This window comes from Bidens hawaiensis, unplaced genomic scaffold (assembly GCF_021521415.1).
Source record: "Bidens hawaiensis isolate Kalapana, Puna unplaced genomic scaffold, B.hawaiensis_p1.1 tig00024691_1, whole genome shotgun sequence".
In the NCBI taxonomy this organism is placed as follows: domain Eukaryota; kingdom Viridiplantae; phylum Streptophyta; class Magnoliopsida; order Asterales; family Asteraceae; genus Bidens; species Bidens hawaiensis.
This window is the reverse complement of record NW_027493912.1, coordinates 74,008-95,558: the sequence shown is the minus strand read 5'-3', so window position 1 is coordinate 95,558 and position 21,551 is coordinate 74,008. Positions and strand designations below refer to the sequence as shown.

Genomic DNA, 21,551 nt, shown 5'->3' with positions numbered 1-21,551 from the left:
CTTACCAACCCCAACTTGATTTTATATTCTTGTGTTCGAGTCATATTTCAAATTATGTTAGGAATTGTTTTCTCTCCTCCACCGCACTTTCTTTGTCCTTTGAAAACACTAATAATTAATCGTTGTGGATGTTATATTTCATTAAGCTCTCTAGCTCAAGTGACCTTTATTTTTGATTTTTATGATGCATTTATTTTTAGGGATATTGGTTTTTAATACTCCCAGCTTTCCCTTATTGGTAGATAATACTTCCAACTTTTGATTTTTCACCAATCACTCCTAACTTTCACCCTAGGGTGAAAGTTGGGAGTGGTGGATGACAAATCGTGCTTAGCTCTAGAAAATGTTACTCTTTATCATTAACTTTGGTAAGATATTGCTCACTATCTTTAATTTTTTAGTATTTTTATAAAGTGGTTTTGAGTGAAGGAGAAAGAAAATGCAATGATAAATGTATAAAAAAATATTATTAAATTAAAAATAAAAGAGAAAAACTAGTAATTTTTAATTTAATTATAGAGACGGGATGAAGAAGCGGTTGTTAATGTTCTTAGGGCTTTAAAATTATATAAGGGTAAGACAATTATACTTGCATTAGTTTTACTTATATAAAATAACATGAGGTGAGTGGTGGATCCATGACACATCCATAGATTTTGTTAAGGTAAAAAAGAAATCATGGTAACACGAACAACAAAAGTAAATATTGTCTTGAGATTAACTTTATGTTGTTGCATGTGGATATTTATAGGTAACAACCTAATAAATTTATTGGGCTTGTGATAAAAAATATGTGGTCTGCTGTTATGATTTTTAGATTTTTTATATTTTGAATAATTGTTGTTTTTTAAGAGCCATGAGGGTTAATAAAAGTATTAATAATTTATATTCAATATTTTAAAATAGTAAAGTTGATTAATGAGCTAAATGGACCAAAAAACTCAAGGACAAAAATAAAATGGTATATAACTATTCATGCAGCAACGGTAGATCTAAACAATATATATCATATCATATCATCATATACAATCTTTGGGTATCTTCTATTAATACAACGCTCAAGCTCGTTAACGAACTATGACTTCAAAAGAGGTCGGTAAATTAATCTTCTCTTACCAGTTTGATTTCAGTTGATTTTTCATTCATGCTTACGATTATCAATTAAATATTATGTTTTATCTGTTAAAGAACTAGATTTATGTTTTGACATAGGCTGAGGTCAATCAAAGCACGACGAAGCTCAAATACCTAGGGCTTTGGAAGAAGATTGTGGTGAGATTCGTGGTAGTACTTTCAAATGTATATAATTTTGCAAAGGAAAACTCTGGTGACTACAAAGCAACGGTTGTTTCCATAGAAAACAAAGTCGTCCCCATCTTCGGGCCAATGTACAAGAACATTAAGGGCTTGGTTGAACATACTCTTGTGTTTGTTGATGACAAGGTAAACACATTTACATATACATATACATATACATATACATATACATATACATATACATACATTTTATGAGACTGAAAAATGTACTTATTGTTTAATTTTTTTTATGTTATCTAGGATGTGCTCTTTTGTTTCTGATTTTTCATCTTTACTTTAAAAATGCATTGTAGGATTATACTTTATAACATAGTTTATAATATTATGTTAATAAATGAGAGTAAATAAAATAAAAAGTACAATTAAAATAAAATGAGAATAGATATATTATAAATAATATGAATAATTAAAATTAAATCGTTTCATTAAATTAAGTATGGTAGTAAATGTTGATTGTCATAAAATTGAGGTGTTTGTGTGTGTGTGTGAGAGAGAGAGGGAGAAGGGGGGGGGGGGGGGGGGGCACTGTTTCAAAATAAAACCGTACAAAAGCTTCTAGATTTTAGTTTTAATATTATTGTATATTTATAATAAAATGTTCTTTATATAAATTTAACTACAATTTGCAATTACATCATAAATTTTACAGGAAAACGTTTTTTATAGAAAATTTTGAAACTAAAGTTGAAGCACTTTACACTTATATTTTCTTGATATGTTAAAATATGTAAAAAAAAAAGATGAAAAAAAAATGAAAAAGATATAGATCTTATAAGCTACTTCAAAATTAAAGAGCTCCAACAATTTTATTTGTTATTAATCATATAACTAGAATATTAATAACAAATTTTAAGAATCTCTTACAAAAATAGTCATTTTCCTTAGAATAGTCCACAAATCATGTTTTACGCAAATTTGTCATTGCTTGCAAATGAGGGTTTTCATGATAGGGACCGACCTATCGTAGGATGAAGAACCGGATGCACAAATTAGTTCGGTTCGGTGGGTTGGGCTGATTACATTTTTTTAGTGGTGTTTTGGTACCGCTGGGACTTGAATCTAAGTCATACTTAGAAACTTGTGAGAATGAGTAGTTGATATAAGAATTAGTCAGGAAACTCAGATTATAGTAAACCATTTTGGATTCATGCTAGGGTGGTCTACCACGAGGTCCACGAAGGGAATGCGCATTATAAGGGTATTAATTGAAAATTATAGAGAGAAGTAGTGAGATATTAAAAATAGTGTGCCACGTCAAATGATTTGGGATAATCTTGAGGAGAGAGGGATTCATATAAGGCTTATAAAGTTAATTAGGGATATGTATGATGGAGCTTAAACAAGTGTCTAATGCATGTGAGAGATACTGACTTTTAGCCTGTGGAGATGGGCTTGCACCAAGGATTCATGTTGAGTCTATTTTTTTTTTACAGTAGTCTTGGATGAGTTGTCAGTTGATTACTGATGATAGTGTGTTAATTGGGGAACATGGTTGAATAAATGATTAGAGGAGTAGTGAGCAATTTTAGAGTGCAAATGTATAAAGATAAATCGTTCTAGGACTGAGTATCTTTAAAGTAACATTAGTGGTGCAACGATGAGAAGAAACACAACGATCAATAGAAATTCAATTATTAGAGATGTTGTAATATACTCTTTCCCATAACCCAAATTCTTGTTAAAATCCTTGATGTTTCGCAGTCAACCAAATTCATGTACTTAATTTTAGAATCATTTGTCTAGAGTGACAGGGACATAGATAGCGATGTAGCTTATCGCGTTAAGGCGGGATGGTGCATATGGAGAATGACCAGAAAAGTTTGGTGTGACAAGATGATATAAGCACGAAACTTGGAGGTAGCCACCAAAACAATACAAGTTGGACAAAGATAAGGTTGCAGTACAACCAACCATGTTATACAGACTAATTGCAAGGCTACCGAGAGGATACAAGCTCGGAAGCTGGAGATAGAAGAGATTTATGTTGAGGTAGATGTGTGGGCATACAAGATTGGATTGGATAATAAATGAAGTTTTTCAAGAGAAATTTGAGGGTGGCATGAATCTTGGATACGGAAAGGGAGATTGAGATTGAGATGATTGAACATGTGAAGGAGAGATAAATCATAAATGGTGTCTCCGATGAGAACCGTGGAAAACCTCATTGCGGATGAAGGAATAAACATAAGCAAGCCTAAATTGGTACGAGATGAGCGGATAAAGCAAGATTTGCTTAATTGTACCTCTCAAAGAATATAATTGGGGATAGAATTCCTTAGAAACATTGCATTAGGGTTATAGACTCTTGTAGGAGTGTAGAATCTAAGAAACCTTATAAATATAGACTAAGTACTCTAGATTTTAACAGGGTTTGGTGGATGAGTAAAGGAAGAAATGAGGTTGGTAGGTGGTTTTGGTGTTTCAGTTGGGACCCACAACTAATTTAACAGTTTTTAATAAGGTAATTTTACATAATAGTAACTAATTTGCCAATAAAGCCATTGTAAAATTGTTATATAAGACTTAACTCCATTAAATATTTTTATATTATATTCCCTCCATCCCATTAGAAGTGTCATGGTTTGAAAAACACAAAGTTTAAGGTGGATTGAATGATATCTTTTTTTTCCTTACTAAATGACAATAATGCCCTTAAAAAGTGGGCCCATCAATATTGTTTATTAATATTAGTTGTGTATATTTAAGGGTAAATTTGAAATTGGCTAATAAATTTTAAAAGTTGACATTTGTAATGAGACAAACAAAAAAGAACATATTAACTCTTTTAGTGAGACGGAGGGAGTACCTTTTTTAAAATTCGGTGAGAAAAAACCTTGTTACTAGTTAATGAGTACTTGTTTCTTCACTATTATATTGTTTATCAAATGCATTTGAAAAAAAAAAGTCAATAGCAATGAAGATTCATATATCTTTCGTATGCCTCACTTAATATAAAATTTTGTAACACTTAAAAATGATATATAAAATTAGAACATCTAATGAAAATGAAAGTTGAATGAATTTAAAGTAAATACTTAAAAACTTTGAAACACTTTATACATCATTTCAACTTATTTTAACTTTACCTTCTTAGTTAATTACTATAGCATAAACAATTTGACATATGTTTTATTATGTGAAGACTAAAAGTGCTAACATATATTTTTCTTGACTTCAGTTTGACACATATGCTCCATCTTTCATCAAGAAGCTTGTCATTAAATTCATTAATCTACTCTACGAAGTTAAACCTTTAGCCAAAAAAATAGTAACCACCACCCAAGCCATCACTACACCGCCAATCACCGCCACCATTTTCTTCCTTCAAACCACGAAATATTTCATTCAAAGCATCACCCCGCTTCAAAAAGGTTCCACCGCCACTAAAACACCTGTCGAGCCGACACCAACATCTGACACCACCACATCCTTGGGCATAGGCTCTATCCTCCAGACGGGTACTGGCTTAGCCAACCAAGCAGGGGGACTCTTTGGTAATATAACACAAGGTATAACCTCCAACACATCCGGTTTAGCCAACCAAGTAGCCAACACAGCAACCTCAGCAGTCACTGGGGCGGTTAGCTCTGGATCCTCCACGGCTACGAAAGCATTATTACAAACGGCCTACAAGACAATACAGATTGTTGCCATCCCGGTATTAGCTCAGGTGTGGTATCAAGTCACCAAGGAGCACCCTGTATTTGCTGAATTTTCAGAATTTGTTTTGCCGATGGTGGAGGCTATGGCTAAGTTGTATAATAAAACTGTTGAATTCACAGATGAAAGGGGTTTTGTCATATCTGGTTATTTGCCGTTAATTCCTGTTGATGAAATGAAAGCTGCATACAAGTTAGTGAAGATGGCTGGCAATGGTTTGTCAGCTGTTGGAGATGTTTTAGGAGGGGGTTTGTCAGCTGCTGGGAATATAGTAGGAGGGGGTTTGTCAACTGTTGGGGATGTAGTAGGAGGGGGGTTGTCAGCTGCCGAAAATGTACTAGGAGGGGGCGCGTCAGCAGTTGGGGATGTAGTAGGAGGGGGTTTGTCAACTGTTGGGAATGTACTAGGAGGAGGTTTGTCAGCTGTCGAAAATGTACTAGGAGGGGGCGCGTCAGCAGTTGGGGATGTAGTAGGAGGGGGTTTGTCAACTGTTGGGAATGTAGTAGGAGGGGGTTTGTCAGCTGCTGAAAATGTACTAGGAGGGAGCGCGTCAGCAGTTGGGGATGTAGTAGGAGGGGGTTTGTCAACTGTTGGGAATGTAGTAGGAGGGGGTTTGTCAGCTGCCGAAAATGTACTAGGAGGGGGCGCGTCAGCAGTTGGGGATGTAGTAGGAGGGGGTTTGTCAACTGTTGGGAATGTAGTAGGAGGGGGTTTGTCAGCTGCCGAAAATGTACTAGAAGGGGGCGCGTCAGCAGTTGGGGATGTAGTAGGAGGGGGTTTGTCAGCTGCTGAGAATGTACTAGGAGGGGGCGCGTCGGCTGTTGGGGATGTAATAGAAGGTGGTTTGTCAACTGTTGGGGATATAGCAGGAGGGGGTTTGTCAGCTGTTGAGAATGTACTAGGAGGGGGTGCGTCAGCTGTTGGGGATGTAGTAGAAGGGGGTTTGTCAACTGTTGGGGATGTAGCAGGGGGTGTCAGTGAAGGTTTGTCGGATGTAGCAGGGGCAGGTTTGTCAACTATTGGGAATGTCGTAGGAGGGGTCAGTGAAGGTTTGTCGGATGTAGCAGGGGCAGGTTTGTCGACTGTTGGGAATGTCGTAGGGGGGGTCAGTGAAGGCTTGTCGGATGTAGCAGGGGCAGGTTTGTCAACTGTTGGGAATGTACTAGGAGGGGGTGCGTCAGTTGTTGGGGATGCAGTAGAAGGGGATTTGTCAACTGTTGGGGATGTAGCAGGGGGTGTCAGTGAAGGTTTGTCGGCTGCGGTAGGGGAAGGTTTGTCAACTGTTGGGAATGTCATAGGAGGGGTCAGTGAAGGTTTGTCGGATGTAGCAGGGGCAGGTTTGTCAACTGTTGGGAATGTCGTAGGGGGGGTCAGTGAAGGCTTGTCGGATGTAGCAGGGGCAGGTTTGTCAACTGTTGGGAATGTAGCTGGTGGGGTCAGCGAAGGTTTGTCGACTGTTGAGAATGTTACAAAGGAAGGTTTGTCAGCTGTTGGAAATGTAGTAGGGGGAGGTTTGTCAGCTGTAACGGGAGGTTTGTCGGCTGTTGGAGTTCTATTTGGAGGAAAAAAACAATAAGTTGAAGGTTCCGACGTTAAGAATGGTGATATTAAGTTTCGTTTAGCATATTGTAACGTGTGTAATGTAGACAAGGTCAAAATCTTAAAACTTTATGTGTAATAAATGAGAAAAATGATGGTATTATACTATTATTATTCGGCTAAATTGGACTGTTAATTAACTTTGGATTGTTAAATGTTTCTACAATGGTTATTGTGTTGGACTTGGAGCTTGATAACAATACAGGATAAATGGAAGCAAAAAAGACAATTGTTATGTCTCATCATAGTGAGAGGTGTTTATGGTTCAGTTTCATATCGTAAACCAGTCATTGATTTAGTTTCACATACGGTTTTGGTAGCGTAACGAGTCATGGTGGTTTTGACAACAGTTAATACGTGTGGTCAAGACGGAATATTCTAAAAAATGTTTTGAGATATTGAAAATGATTACAAAATTAAAAAGTCTGATTGATGAAAATGATGAAAACTATTACTATGTTGAAGTTCATGAAAACCAACATTAAATGTCTGTTTGTTTACAAATTTTAAAAAACCAATAATATGTCGAAATTCAAGAAAACCATGTAACACATTTTAACCTATTGCATTGGATGTTAGTCACAAAGTGGTTATTTAACCACCTTTGTTTCTTTCTCACTACTTTTGTCGGTCTCGTTAAGAATGTACTAGGGGAGGTTTGTCAATTGTAACGGGAGCATTGTTGGCTGTTGGAGGTCTATTTGGAGCCAAAGAAAACATTAAGTAGCATTGGTGAAGGTTTCTTAGGGCCCGGGATGGCCTCCCCCTCTTGTTTTTTTACGCAATAGTGTAAATTTACCCGTTTTTGTCCGAAATTTTTATACATAGTGTAAATTTAGCCATTTTTGACTGAAATTTTTTATATGTAGTGTAAAATTTAGCCATTTTCGACCAAAATTTTTTATACGTTGTGTATATTTAGCCGTTTTTTGCTAAATATAGTTATTCGTAGTGTAAAATTTAGCCATTTTCGACCGAAAATTTTTTATACGTAGTGTAAATTTAGCCGTTTTCGGCCGAAAATTTGAGCCCGGCCTCTTTTGTTTGTGAAAATTTGTATACATTTTAAGTCCGCCCCCCGGTGTTTTAGTCCAAGCTTCGCCACTGTTAAGTAGTAGAAGGTTATGACTTTAAGAATGGTGACATTAAGTTTCGTTTAGCATATTCTAATGTGTGTAATGTTACACAAGTCAAAATCTTAAATATTTGTGTAATAAATGAGAAAAATGATGGTATTATTATTTATAGGTAACAACCTAATAAATTTACTGGACTTGTGATAAGACACATGTGGTCTACTATTATGATATATTTTTTACAATTTGAATAATTGTTATAAGTTTTTAAAGAGCCATGAGGATTAATAAAAGTTTTAATAATTTATATTCAATATTTGAATAAAATAAATTGTTTTAGTGAACTAAATGGACCAGAAAACTCGAGGACAAAAGAAAATTGGTATATAACTCTATACACCTAGTAATGGTAGATCTAAACCTTATATCATATCATATGCATTCTTGAGGTATATTCTATTAACTTAACGATCAAGCTCGTTAACGAACTATGGCTTCAAACGAGGTGGGTAAATTAATCTTTTCTCACCGTCTGATTTACAGTTGATTCTTCATCCATGCTTAGGATCGTCGATCAAAATCATAAGTTTTATTAGTTGAAGAAAAATATTTATGTTTTGTGACGCAGGTTAAGACTGAGCAAAGCACGACGGAGCTCAAATACCTAGGGCTTTGGAAGAAGATTGTGGTGAGATTTGTGGCGATACTGTCAAATGTATATGATTTCGAAAAGGAAAACTCTGGTGACTACAAAACGACTCTTGTTTCCATAGAAAACAAAGTCGTTTCCCACCTTTGGACCAATATACAAGAACCTTAAGGCGTTGGTTGAACAGACTTTCGTGTTTGTTGATGATAAGGTACAAATATATACATATACATACACACTATGAAATTGAAGAATGTATTTTTATTGTTTAATTGATTATGTGTTATTTGGTTGCATTCTTTCATTTTTTGTTTCTCTTCTTTACTTAAAAATAAATTCATTGTAGGATTATAGTGTATAACAACTGAGAGTAGATACGTTATAGAAATAAAATGAGAGTAACTAAAAATAAAATGAGAGTAAATATATTATTATAAATAATATAATATTGTAAATTATATAAATAAAATAATATATTTTTTGTACTAGTATATTATTATAGTATAGATAAATCCACCACTTGTAGCTTAGTGGTAAAGGTTTTGGGTTTTTCCACCGGAGACATGATCCTCACTTTTATTACTTTGGTGGATTAAGGTAATGGGGGATTTAAGTTAGACCATGTACAAGGTTGTCAGTTCAAATCTTAAGTCCACCTGAGGTTTCGTCCCACCGTGAGTTACACCAGAGAAATCTGCTCTTGTGGCAACCGGCAGTATGGTTTTCCAGGGGAATGTCCAAGCCAAACTCTGAAGTCAGCGTGAGTCTGGTTTAGACAACATAGTTTGGCTAGAGTTGGACAACGAGGCTATCCAATTTAAAAAGTGCAGTAGCCTAAATACAAAAAAGGCGTATTCCAAAAAATATTAATAGATAACTAAAGTTTAATCGTTTCATTAAAATAATTGTAGTAGTAATTGTGGGAAAAACCCTATTGTTACAATAAAACCGTACAAAACCTTCTAGATTTTATTTTTATATTAAAGAAACAAATGTTATGTCTTATAAAATATGTTTTTTCTTTCTTTCTTTTTAAAAGAAAAAAAAGTTAGAACTAGAGTTGAAGGGCTATATTTTCTTATATGTAAAAAAAAAACACCGTGTCTCAATAGCCAGGAACATGATGGATGACCTGGATGTCCCAGGTTCGAATCCTGATTCCGGCCAGATTTTACCAGGGTTTTACCGGGAACGCCACGCCAAACTCGGATGCCAGCGTGGATCCCGATCATGTCAACATAGTTGACGTGAGTGGGGTGGTGGGGCGCGACGTGTTCGCGCAGTGAGATAACTTAACTGTGAAAGTCACCATTCAAAAAAAAAGATCTTAGAAGCTACTTGCCAACTTCAGTAAGAAGCTCCGACATTATACAAGCTTACCAATCTAAACAATCTTATTAATCGAATAACTATAATATAAATAACAAATAGTACTAAGAACAACTCAATGTGAAGGTTGGCATGCACCAAGGATTCATGTAGAGCCATTTCTTTTTGCGGTAGTCTTTGACGAGTTGTCGGTCGATCCAGAAGGCAATCCGGTGGTGCTTTGTTTTTGTTGATCGTCTCTAGCATGATTAGCTCGGCCGACCTTTTTTTAAATTATATATATTTTTTTGTATAAAAATATGTATTCGTAATGTTTAAACTCAATTACTCGATTTATTTAAGCCCACTTTTATACAAGTTTAACTTTGCACAACCCAAATCATAACAAGTGACTCCATTTAAAATAACCATTTTATTTAAGATCCATTATTTTTTTTAGCATTCGCCCAAAAATAAAATAACCATTCTCTGAAACAGCCATGTATATGTATATATGTAGAGTATGGTTGTTGTAAGAATACATAGTTTCCTAAAATTTTATAAATAAATACGGGCCTTTGGATCAAAGTAGTTAATAGTTTAAATCTATACTGTGTTATTGACCGTATCTTGTCATCTTTAAGGTTGCATAGTGTCCTATTTACAAAACTCTTTATTTTAAGTCTTTCTACACTTTATATGTATATCAAGCAACACAAAATATTTACTACTTAGAAAATAATAAATCACAAACCTAAAAACTCTTCATACTTCAAAATTTACTTGATCATTTAAACTTATTCTGACATTAATAATTTGATATATGTTTTGCTAAGTGAAGACTGAAGGTACTAACATACATTTTTCTTGACATCAGTTTGACACATATGCTCCATCTTTCATCAAGAAGCTAGTCATTGAATTCAATAATCTAATCTATGAAGCTAAACCTTTAGCCAAAAGAATAGTAATCACCACCCAAGCCATCACTATACCGCCAATCACCGCCACCATTTTCTTCCTTCAAACCACCAAATACTTCATTCAAAGCATCACCCCGTTTCAAAAAGGTTCCACCACCACTACAACACATGTCGAGTCGACACCAGCAACTAACACCACCACATCCTCGGGCATGGGCTCCATCCTTCAAACGGGTACCGGCTTAGCCAGCCAAGCAGGGGGACTATTTGGTAATATAACACAATCTGTAACCTCCAACACAACCGGTTTAGTCACTGGGGCGGTTAGCTCGGCTACCCAAAACGTTGTAGGGAACTCCACAGCTACGAAAGCATTATTACAAACGGCTTACAAGACATAGCTCAGGTGTGGTATCAAGTCAACAAGGAGCACCCTACATTTGCTGAATTTTCAGAATTTGTTTTGCCGGTGGTGGAGGCTATGGCTAAGTTGTACAATAAAACGGTTGAATTCACAGATGAAAGGGGTTTTACCATATCTGGTTATTTGCCGCGTTGATGAAATGGAAGCTTCATACAAGTTGGTGATGGTTTGTCAGCTGTTGGGGATGTAGCAGAGGCAGGTTTGTCAGTTGTAAATCGGGGGTCTATTTGGAGGCAAAAAACATTAAGGAGCATAATGTTCTGACTTTAAGAATTGTGATTTAAAGTTTCGTTTACCATAACGTAATGTGTGTAATGTACACAAGTCAAAATCTTAAATCTTTATGTGTAATAAATGAGAAAATTGATGGTATTATTATTCGGCTAAATTGGACTATGTTAATTAATTTACAATGGTTAAATGTTTTTTCAAAGGCCCTTGTTTTCGACTTGGAGCTCGATACATAGAAGATGGATGTTAAAAGACAATTGTTAACGTACCTCAGTGGCATTTGCTTTAATAACAATTATATGCCGAAATTCATGAAAACCGCATACAGCAATTAATCATGTCGCATTGAATGTAACACATAAACCGGTTATGTAACCATCTATGTTTCTCTCTCAGTACTTACGCTTATCTTTTGTGTATTACATTCAAAAGATAAGTGCAATACATTTTGGACCATAAGCACACATGTCATGAAATAGAACGATGCTTCCTAGAACGTTATACATGGTCGACTTATTACCTATCACTTCATAAGATTTTTTATTTAACACGAGAGTACAAGACGTGTTGCGTTTAATAAGTTTGGTTGAGATCACAATGGTATTTGATACAACTAATAAATGAAAAATACGAGATGATAATATTCAAGTAATGTGTTCGTTCAAATTACCAAAAGAAACTACCCTCGGCATCAAGATCTGAAACATCTACTTCGGTTTGGAAGACCCGCAACTCTAACTGTGTAAAAACGTGATAAACATGTTAACCGGTCGGTTTCCAGTACAATGATTCTATTTAACATTCCATTTGAAAATAACTTGACATTTTTGTTGAACTATAAATGTGTCAAGTCAACAGTTATCCTCTGTTTAGTTTGATAAAAAAAATTAATTATAGCATTCATTGATTCATATATCTAAAGAGATACAATTAAACTACAACAGTTCATATGATACACGAAAATAATGTAGCAATAATAAGATATATAGTTTTCTAGTGCCCATATTACTCTTGTAATACCGAATAGACACGGGGCAAAAACTACCATCTAGTCATGAAAAATATACGAATTGGCTGAAATTAATTTTATCGAAACATTAATAATCATAGTAAGTGGGGGTGTGCAAGAAACCGAAAAAAAAAACAATCTGAAACCGAAAAAACCAAACTGAAACAAAAACCGACGGTTTGATTTTATGTTTTTTTATAAACTGAACTTATGGTTCGGTTTTGGTTTTGCATGTAATAAAAACCGAAAAACCCGAACCAAACCGAACTGAATTCATAAAATAACTCGTTTATTTTTTTTATTTGTATTATATTTTTTTTTTGTAAAAGAACTCGTATTTTTTTGCATGTTTTTCAACCGTTTTGAGGGTCGATAGTACGAACCGGTATACAAACTGGCGGATTGGGCCAGGTCCAAACCGAGTTTTTGTTGTAGCATTGGGTTATAAACTGGGTTGTTGGGCCAAACTAGTTTTTTTGTACGCCTTTACTTGAAACTAGTTGGATGAAACCGGTCCCGATTAGATGTGATTCTATCCGTCAGTTTGAAACTGGTTTGAGATATATCCGTTGGTAATCAGTTAAAACTAGTTAAAAACCTAACTAGATTGGTTTTTTTATACCAGTTTTGAATGTAAACTAATTTTAAATCGATTTTGACCCAAATTCGGGTTTTGTGAAACGCTGCCATTAACCGAACTGATTTGGGTATCCCGATTAATTTGATTTTTTATATTTAAAAAGTATTAATTTTTATTTTAAAACTGCAAATCCAGGTCGATTCAAATAAACCTAACTATATCAGTGGGTGGCGGGACGGGAAGGGTGATAGCTCATAGCCCGATCATCCCGGTAGGACCGAATTTTTTTACAAACTTTATATATATAGTTCTATAATGGTGTTATTGTGATTAGACAAGAGAGAATTTTGATAGGGCCCAAATTTATTCCGTGCCCATTTACCCCTTGGACCACTTATGGGCCTTTATTCATTCCTTGGCCCACAGCATTTATTGGCCCATATTAACCACTTTTTAGTCTTTTTTGTGCAATTACATCATCTATAAAGGTTCTACATTTGCTTGTGTTAGGAATGTAACATTTTTGGTACCATAAGATCACTAAAATAATCTTCTACATGAGTTATTACACTTGTATGCCTAATGTTCTATTAAACGAAGCTCAATTCGGCTAATTGTTGATTAATGTCCACACGATATAACCAAGGTTTTCAATGGCACGTATTTAGTGTGACTTTATCAACGTTTAAGGGTTTTAACCGAACATAAACTTGTTAGCATGACTAGCTAAGTGTGTCATGTGTTCATCTAATGCTTGTTAGTGTTTGGTTCAATACTTCAGTTCATGCATGCCTCTTGGTCATAAATATCCGTAATTTTGGTTTGATGCGATATATGTGCCTAATTAGACATATCATTTCCTTTTATTAGGACGAGATCAATCACATATTTCGACTAGAAACACATTGACCGTTGCTTTGTTGTGATTGTTTTCTTCACTACTTTCGTGCATTCATTCATTATATTAAAAACACGCTTACAAATCTAAGATTATCAAAATACGCTTACAAATCCTATACGCCTTACTTGTTACCTAACATAAAAAGTACTCATATGTGATCATCTAATACACATCCAAAATGAGTAAGCGCAATACACGAATTTAAATACATATTTCTCTCTCATTTCAGTGTAATCACATCAATAAAACATCAATCATTTATGACCAAGGCCGCTACTTTTGAATTTAACATAAGGACATAAAGTTGTCACGTTAAATACTTAATGCGTCTTATATTTTTAGATTAAAATAAATAGAGGACTCACGAGTTAAGATTGTGTGTCGAAGAAGTTATAAGTGAAGGTCTAGGACTTCTACGACATGTCATTGTTGATTTATGTAAAAGTGGTAATCTTATTTAATTTTTGGTAATATAGCCACATGCCTAATAATTCCATGTTTAATGATTTATTGACCAAGTGAACGACTGAAAGCTACATTGATAAATTAAAAACAAAAATCATAAGTATGTCATATGATAAGTTGAGATGTCTTATGGCTTAATTTTCTTCTATGTATGATATCTATAACAAATAGCCCGGGCTAAAAAGTATAGCTTGAGCTCGGCTCATCTATAAAATAAGATATCTCTGCTCGAATCTCCCAATGGATAGAGCCTCTAGAATTTACTTGAAAAATACTTAAAACTATTATTTATAGGGAGTGTGAAAAGACTAGGACAACCTTTTATTAAAAAAATAATAAAAGAAAAGAAATATGGAGCGTGAAAAATAAAAAAAAAAACATCATTGTCGGGTCTTAAACTAATGACCTCCTCATTGTCTTGAGATGGTTTTTCTAATTGCACTAACAAAACTTTCGCTCACGATAAATTAAACGTATAATATAAATATATCGGTTAAATTAAATATATATATATATATTTTTTTTTGCAAATTCCGTATCCTCCAAGAAACTGGCCCTTGAACGGTCGCCCACCTTGTCTCTCACTAGGGTCGGCCACTCGGCCCTAGTCCGGTTCCTATAACTAGTGGATAAAAGAACAGGAACTAATCTCTAAACCGACTTACTTTTCTACGAAATATGTTAAACATGTTAATATTTGAATAGTTTTTTTTCAATAGTTTTCCCCTTCTTATGATATGATGTTTAGATATCCAAAATATATATGATAACTATTTGGTGTAAATATAGTGGAGTCACAAATATTGCACTATGCTTGGTGGTGCTACACATTTTTATTCATAGTGGACGCAATATCGCATATGCTCAACACAAGAATTTATTGGCCTTTTTTAATATAATGGTGTTGGACCATTCCATTACATAGCTCTACATTAATTATCAAGTTTTATTTTTTATTTTCAAAATTAATACATGATTTATTTCGTTTAAAACACCTCTACCAAACCTATTTAACTAAGTTATAATTTATTATCGATAGGTAAAATACATATATATTTGAGGAGTGTTCGTGTGATGTGTCGTGAAACACTGTCATTGGTAATCTCATATAACATGTTAAACCTTTTTAAATTAATAGACATATATAATAGACCATACTTAAATTAAAGTTAATAAAATACTTGTTTTAATGTCTATTTTTTATTTTAACAAAATGTATAAAAAGATATGGTCGCTTAAAAATCACGAAAAAATGTGTTATTTTATAAAGTTAGCATGTTTAAAAAAAATTGTACCATATGTTTTATGTTTTAAAAGTTATAATTGTATAAACTTAGCAATAATAACTTTTTATCTTCCATATATATATATAATATGTAAGGATATATTACTACAAAACATATTAATATTAAATGTTTAAAGGGGTGGATACTTTGTTATGTGGGATTATCTCACTATCTTTTGTTGAAAAAGAAATTACATAATGGGTTCCCTTGAAGCATAAAGCACATACAACTATAGGAACATCAAAATTCTCCTCCACTAACAAAATATCTTTTTTAAAATTAGTTATAAAGTAAACAAAGAAGCAATACCTCATCAATATCCAACCATCACTTGTGGATTCCTTTTGAATTTACCGATGTGTCTTCAATATATGAGGTGTATTTTTTATTTTATTTTAAAGGCCAGTATTGTTAAAAAAAAACAAAGAAAAAAAAAATAACTCACATGAAGCAAGAAGCTTAAATACATAGAGAAACAAAAACCAAAACTACAATCCCAAATATGTTAAAAAATGGAATTTTCTTCAAAAATTTTTAGGGTTATATAATTTTAAACCATATAAGAAATATAACTAATTAAGAGTATTCTAACATGTTTTTAGCGGCTTGCTAGTGTTTTTGAATGAAATTTTGTTGGTCGTTCAAAAAAAGAGTATTCTAACATTTATACGAGTTTTAACGTTATGTTCGTGATCATTTTTTCATACATTTGTGTGTTATGATTTCTTATATGCCAAATGCCACGTATAACGGATTAATGGTGTTCTTAATGTTGTTCTTAACAAATATCATTAGGAAATTAATCTTTTAGATCAAAACCTATATGTTTCGTCATTTTGATTTTGCAAATTTTTACAACAAACGAATTAAATCACGACACACGTCCCATTTAATCCCGGTGCACACTTTTTTTTTTCTTTTGAAAAATTAATCACAAATACAATAGTCATTTTGTTGAATTTCCTAGTGTTTTTTCATGTTTGATGTTTTTGGTCAAATCCTTAATGGTTTGGTTGGCCTTTATGACCAAAAAGGCTAAAACAAGAAGGCAAAGGGGCCATGTATCATGGAATGAAGTGGTGGAATGGTGGTAATCATATATAAATGACCTAGGATCCCTTTTACTGCCATAACCACTCTTGTTTGCTTTTCACACTTAAAAGAAAAACAACAAAAAAGCAGCCTTACAACCAAGTAAGTTAATTGCTTGTGATACTTGTGTAGGTGCAAAAAACCAAGTTTAATAATGGTAGTACTTGGTTTGTATTTGAGCTTAAAAGTTCGAACTATTAAGGCTATGTGTATTGGATGAACTACAAAATGGGACGACTTGCGTTATATGGTGTCCATTCAGCAAATGGAGGATTTTTGTTTTAGGAGTGTAATGGTGTTGTAGTCATTACGCCGGGTGTGTGTATCACACACACACAAACTATATAATAATAATAAAACAAAAGGCATAAAGAGCGACAAATAACACCCCTTCTTCATCGCCCTATTATCGCCGGGTGGGGGTGGGTGGGGGGTTGTTCCTCAAAATTATCGCCCACGTCGTCCTCAAATTTCGCCCCATTACACATAACCTAGCTTTAATTCTAGTTTGGATTTTCACTTAATCTAAAAGTGATACAATTTGATTTGATTTCAAAGTTAAATATGCTTGTAGCATGGAGAAAATCATAAATCTAACCATTTTTTTATTAATTTAACTAAAATACATTATAAAACCATAATATAACCTTACCACATGGATCAAAAGTTAAATAAATCTATACTTGAAATAGTATTTTTAGCGTTTAGTAAAGTTACTAAAAGATAAATATGATTCCTGTTGTTCACTTACTTGTTTGGAGAAAATCATAAATCTAACCATTTTTTTTGTTAATTTAGCTAAAATACATTCTAAAACCATAATATAACCTTACCACATGGAACATATGTGAATAAAATCTATACTTGAAATGGTATTTTTACCGTTTAGTGAAGTTACTAAAAGCATAAATATAATTCATGTTGTTCACTTGTGATACATTTGTTTCTTTTCACTATTTATGTTAAAAGATTGTACTAAACATGTGTAAAATGATTAATTTACTCTTACTTTTAAAAACTAAAAACGCTAACACTCTTTCCCATCTTCATTTTCATCGCTTCTCACACCCAGCCTCACGAACATCATCTTCTCTTCGCTCGAGACCTAAGTTCAAGGATTTGGGAAAATATAGAAGGGAGTCGTCGAGGTTTCTTTTAAGCGACAAACACCCCCCTGGTGTAACATCCCGAAATTTCAAGATAATATTAATTATATTATTTAATAACAGAGGGAAAGTTTACTCGGGTTAGCAGGAAATAAATAAAAGAATAGGAGTTGGTATGGATCGGGCTAGTGTTGGGTAATGGATGCGGGTTGTGGACTTGGGTTAAATGAGAAGGGGATTTAAGGGATATAAATATCCCCTAAACCCAAAATATCTTCATTCTCACCCTACACCCTAAAACTCCTAACACACACATTCTAACCGATCAAGATTCGAAGCCGAGACCCGAGATTTTGTTGATAGATCTGAGTTGGTAAGGTAAGAACAAATCCAACAAAGCTAATATTACTGAAAATGGTTAGGATTGGATGGGTTAACCGGACCCAAAACCCTAACTGCCCAAATCGGACCCTTAAAACGTCGATTTTAGGCCGATTTGATGGTTGGGATTTGCAGGCGCCGATCATACGATTCCGTGGGTACCAAAATCGAGTTATTTGGCTAAGAAACGAAGGAGTTATGGGCAAACAGATCTGCAGCGCGATAACTTCGCCTGCAAGATTAAGTTCGCCTGATGAACTTCGCCTTCAAGCGTAACTTCGCCTTCAAGCGTAAATTCGCCTAAGGATAACTTCGCCTGAAGCCAAGTTCGCCTAAGGTTTAACTTCGCCTGAAGCCAAGTTCGCCTAAGGTTTAACTTCGCCTGAAGCCAAGTTCGCCTAAGGATAACTTCGCCTGAAGCCAAGTTCGCCTAAGGTTTAACTTCGCCTGAAGCCAAGTTCGCCTAAGGTTTAACTTCGCCTGAAGCCAAGTTCGCCTAAGGATAACTTCGCCTGAAGCCAAGTTCGCCTAAGGTTTAACTTCGCCTGAAGCCAAGTTCGCCTAAGGTTTAACTTCGCCTGAAGCCAAGTTCGCCTAAGGTTTAACTTCGCCTGAAGCTAAGTTCGCCCGAGGGTTAACTTCGCCTAAAGCCAAGTTTGATTAGAAAATAAATTATAAAGCGATAAGTTAAAGTAAGCTAATACTAGGCCACCAGATTAGATCAGGCGAGTATTGATACGTGTAACTTGTACAGTCAGCCGAGCTCAGATAGAGAAGGGATTTACAGCTATCAGAAAAAGAAGCAGAGTTCAGGTGAGTTTCTAGCCCCATTCCTTGTTATGTTTTCGGGGCTGTGTGCATACTTGATGTGTTGTTAATACATTTATCCTAAGTGATAAGTGTATGCCATATGTGATATATGTGATATGTATGAATGATTGCTTGATGGTACGTGAACGATCTTCGGATATTGCACGTACTGTCAGGTTGTAATGTTATAAATATGGTAAGTATGATATGTACGTTTATGTGTATGAACGTAATAAAGCTAATAAAAGAAGGAAATGACGGTTGTATGGTTGTATGGTTACGAAAAGGGTACCGAGCCCTAATAATACTCGAGGTATGATGTATGGTTGTATGGTAACGAAGAGGGAATCGAACCCTACTAATATTCGAAAACAAGGGACCAGACCCTTATAATATCTGTGATGTTAGGGACCAGACCCTCATAATATCTGTGATGTTAGGGACCAGACCCTTATAATATCTGTGATGTTAGGGACCAGACCCTTATAATATCTGTGATGTTAGGGACCAGACCCTTACAATATCTGTGAGGATAGGGACCAGACCCTTATAATATCTGTGATGTTAGGGACCAGACCCTTACAATATCTGTGAGGATAGGGACCAGACCCTCATAATATCTATGATGTTAGGGACCAGACCCTTACAATATCTGTGAGGATAGGGACCAGACCCTCATAATATCTGTGATGTTAGGGACCAGACCCTTACAATATCTGTGAGGATAGGGACCAGACCCTCATAATATCTGTGATGTTAGGGACCAGACCCTTATAATATCTGTGATGTTAGGGACCAGACCCTTATAATATCTGTGAGGTTATAGGGCGAAAGGCTCTTTAAAACGTATGATTATGAATGTAAAGAAAGTATGTAAGTAAGAAAGAAAGTATGTAAGTAAGAATGAAGGTATGAGTACTTATGTGTGTATGAAAGAAAGTTATGAGGTTAAGTACGTATGTATGTAATAAGGTATTGTATGGTATTGTATGATTAACTAGAACTCACTCAGCGTAGCTGACTTTTAGTATGCACGCAGGTGAGTAGGATGAGACAGCTGGCTTGAGTGGAGGACACATGGCAGAAGACTAAAGCCTGGCATCTGAAGATCTGATACGTTTTATAAGTTATGTTTTGATTTTGAAAGACAAGAGGAATGTTTTAAGACATGATTATGAATTGATATGTAATGTTTTATGAAAGTTTTATATTCCGCGTAAAGTTTTTAATTAACTCTGATATTTAGAACTGTGTTTATGAGTAAATCCAACACGAAAGTAGGGTGCCCGGGTTCGGGGCCTTACACCTGGGTATCCTATCTACGCCTGGAAACGATCTACGCCTCGATGGAAGGGTTCGACGGCAGAACAAACACCCCCCTGGGTATCCTATCTTTCCCCGTCACTCTTACGGACGGGAATCACTCACGCACAGAAGACGTGGATTTTGTCGTGATGAGGAAGCCACACCACACATACGACATTCTCTTCGGAAGAGACGGGATGGCAAGATTCAACGCCGTGGTATCTTCAGTCCACAGCATGATGGGATGGCCAACAGCTGAGGGTGTAGCGATGATCACCGGCATTCCACAGGTATGCATCGCATCTGTCTCATCTAAACCTAAACCAAAGATGGCTAAACCAACTATCACCGAACCGGAAAGATGGGCCTTCAACGGCAAATACCCTGACCAGGCCGTTTCCATTGGCCCAACAGTTGTTGATCCCACACGCACCTTACTCAAGCGCTTATTACAGAAAAACGCTGACATCTTCGCGTGGACACCAGCTGACATGACTGGTGTACCCCGAAGTAAGGCAGAGCATAAGCTCAAGTGCGATTCGGCTGTTACGCCAGTCGTGCAAAAGCGTAGAGTAATGGGGCCAGAACAAGCTAACGCGTGTAGAACCCAAGTCAAGGAACTCCTTGACGCAGGCATCGTACGCGTTCGTAGATATCAAACATGGGTTGCAAATCCCGTTATGGTACCGAAGAATAACAAACAATGGCGCATGTGCATAGATTTCAAGGACTTAAACAAAGCATGCCCCAAAGATTGTTATCCGTTACCCGAAATTGATCTTAAGGTGGATTCGTTAGCACCGTTTCGCCTTAAATGCTTCCTGGATGCGTATAAGGGGTACCATCAAATCCACATGGCCGTTGATGATCAGGACAAAACCGCTTTTCGGACGCCCGATGGCACATTTTGTTACCAAATGATGCCATTTGGACTTAAGAATGCCGGGTCCACATACCAACGCCTGATGGACAACCAGTTTCATGCCCAAATTGGGAGGAACTTGGAAGTCTACATGGATGACTTGGTCATCAAAAGCCCTGACGCAGAAGCGATGTTGAAAGACATCGAAGAAACTTTCAACACGCTTAGGAAGATAAACATGAAACTCAACCCGAGCAAGTGTGCATTTGGAATGGAAGAAGGGAAGTTCTTGGGGGTCATCGTCACTAAAGATGGCTTCAGAGCGAACCCTGAAAAGGTCGAAGCCATTATCAAAATGGAATCACCTACTACCATCAAACAGGCTCAGACACTGAATGGACGACTAGTGGCACTTAATCGCTTTTTGGCAAACCACGCGGATAAGTCGTTTCCTTTCGTGTCAACGTTGAGAAACTGTTTAAAGAAAACGCACTTCCCCTGGACACCAGAAGCGGAAGCAGCTTTTCAGGAGATTCGGTCACGCTTGATCGAACTCCCAACGCTCAC

General features: G+C 35.6%; 1 protein-coding gene and 1 long non-coding RNA gene across 3 annotated transcripts; both read left to right on the top strand.

The window, feature by feature from the left end:
- The first annotated feature begins 1,011 nt into the window (after positions 1–1,011).
- On the top strand, positions 1,012–11,972 carry LOC143569870 (uncharacterized). 2 transcript variants are annotated; one of them, XM_077055668.1, is made up of 5 exons: positions 1,012–1,092; positions 1,213–1,443; positions 4,496–5,984; positions 6,174–6,588; positions 11,243–11,972. In XM_077055668.1, exons 1-4 carry the CDS (start codon positions 1,078–1,080, stop codon positions 6,551–6,553), a joined length of 2,115 nt encoding a protein of 704 aa, XP_076911783.1. In that variant the 5' UTR covers positions 1,012–1,077; the 3' UTR covers positions 6,554–6,588; positions 11,243–11,972. The 2 variants fall into 2 exon arrangements, with proteins under 2 accessions (XP_076911783.1, XP_076911784.1); XM_077055669.1 differs by lacking the exon at positions 11,243–11,972 and having other exon boundaries at positions 4,496–5,918; positions 6,117–6,691.
- LOC143569862 (uncharacterized) lies at positions 8,081–10,884 on the top strand. Its single transcript, XR_013141810.1, has 3 exons — positions 8,081–8,157; positions 8,281–8,512; positions 10,487–10,884. It is a non-coding gene; the product is annotated as an uncharacterized LOC143569862 (long non-coding RNA).
- Positions 11,973–21,551: the final 9,579 nt, after the last annotated feature.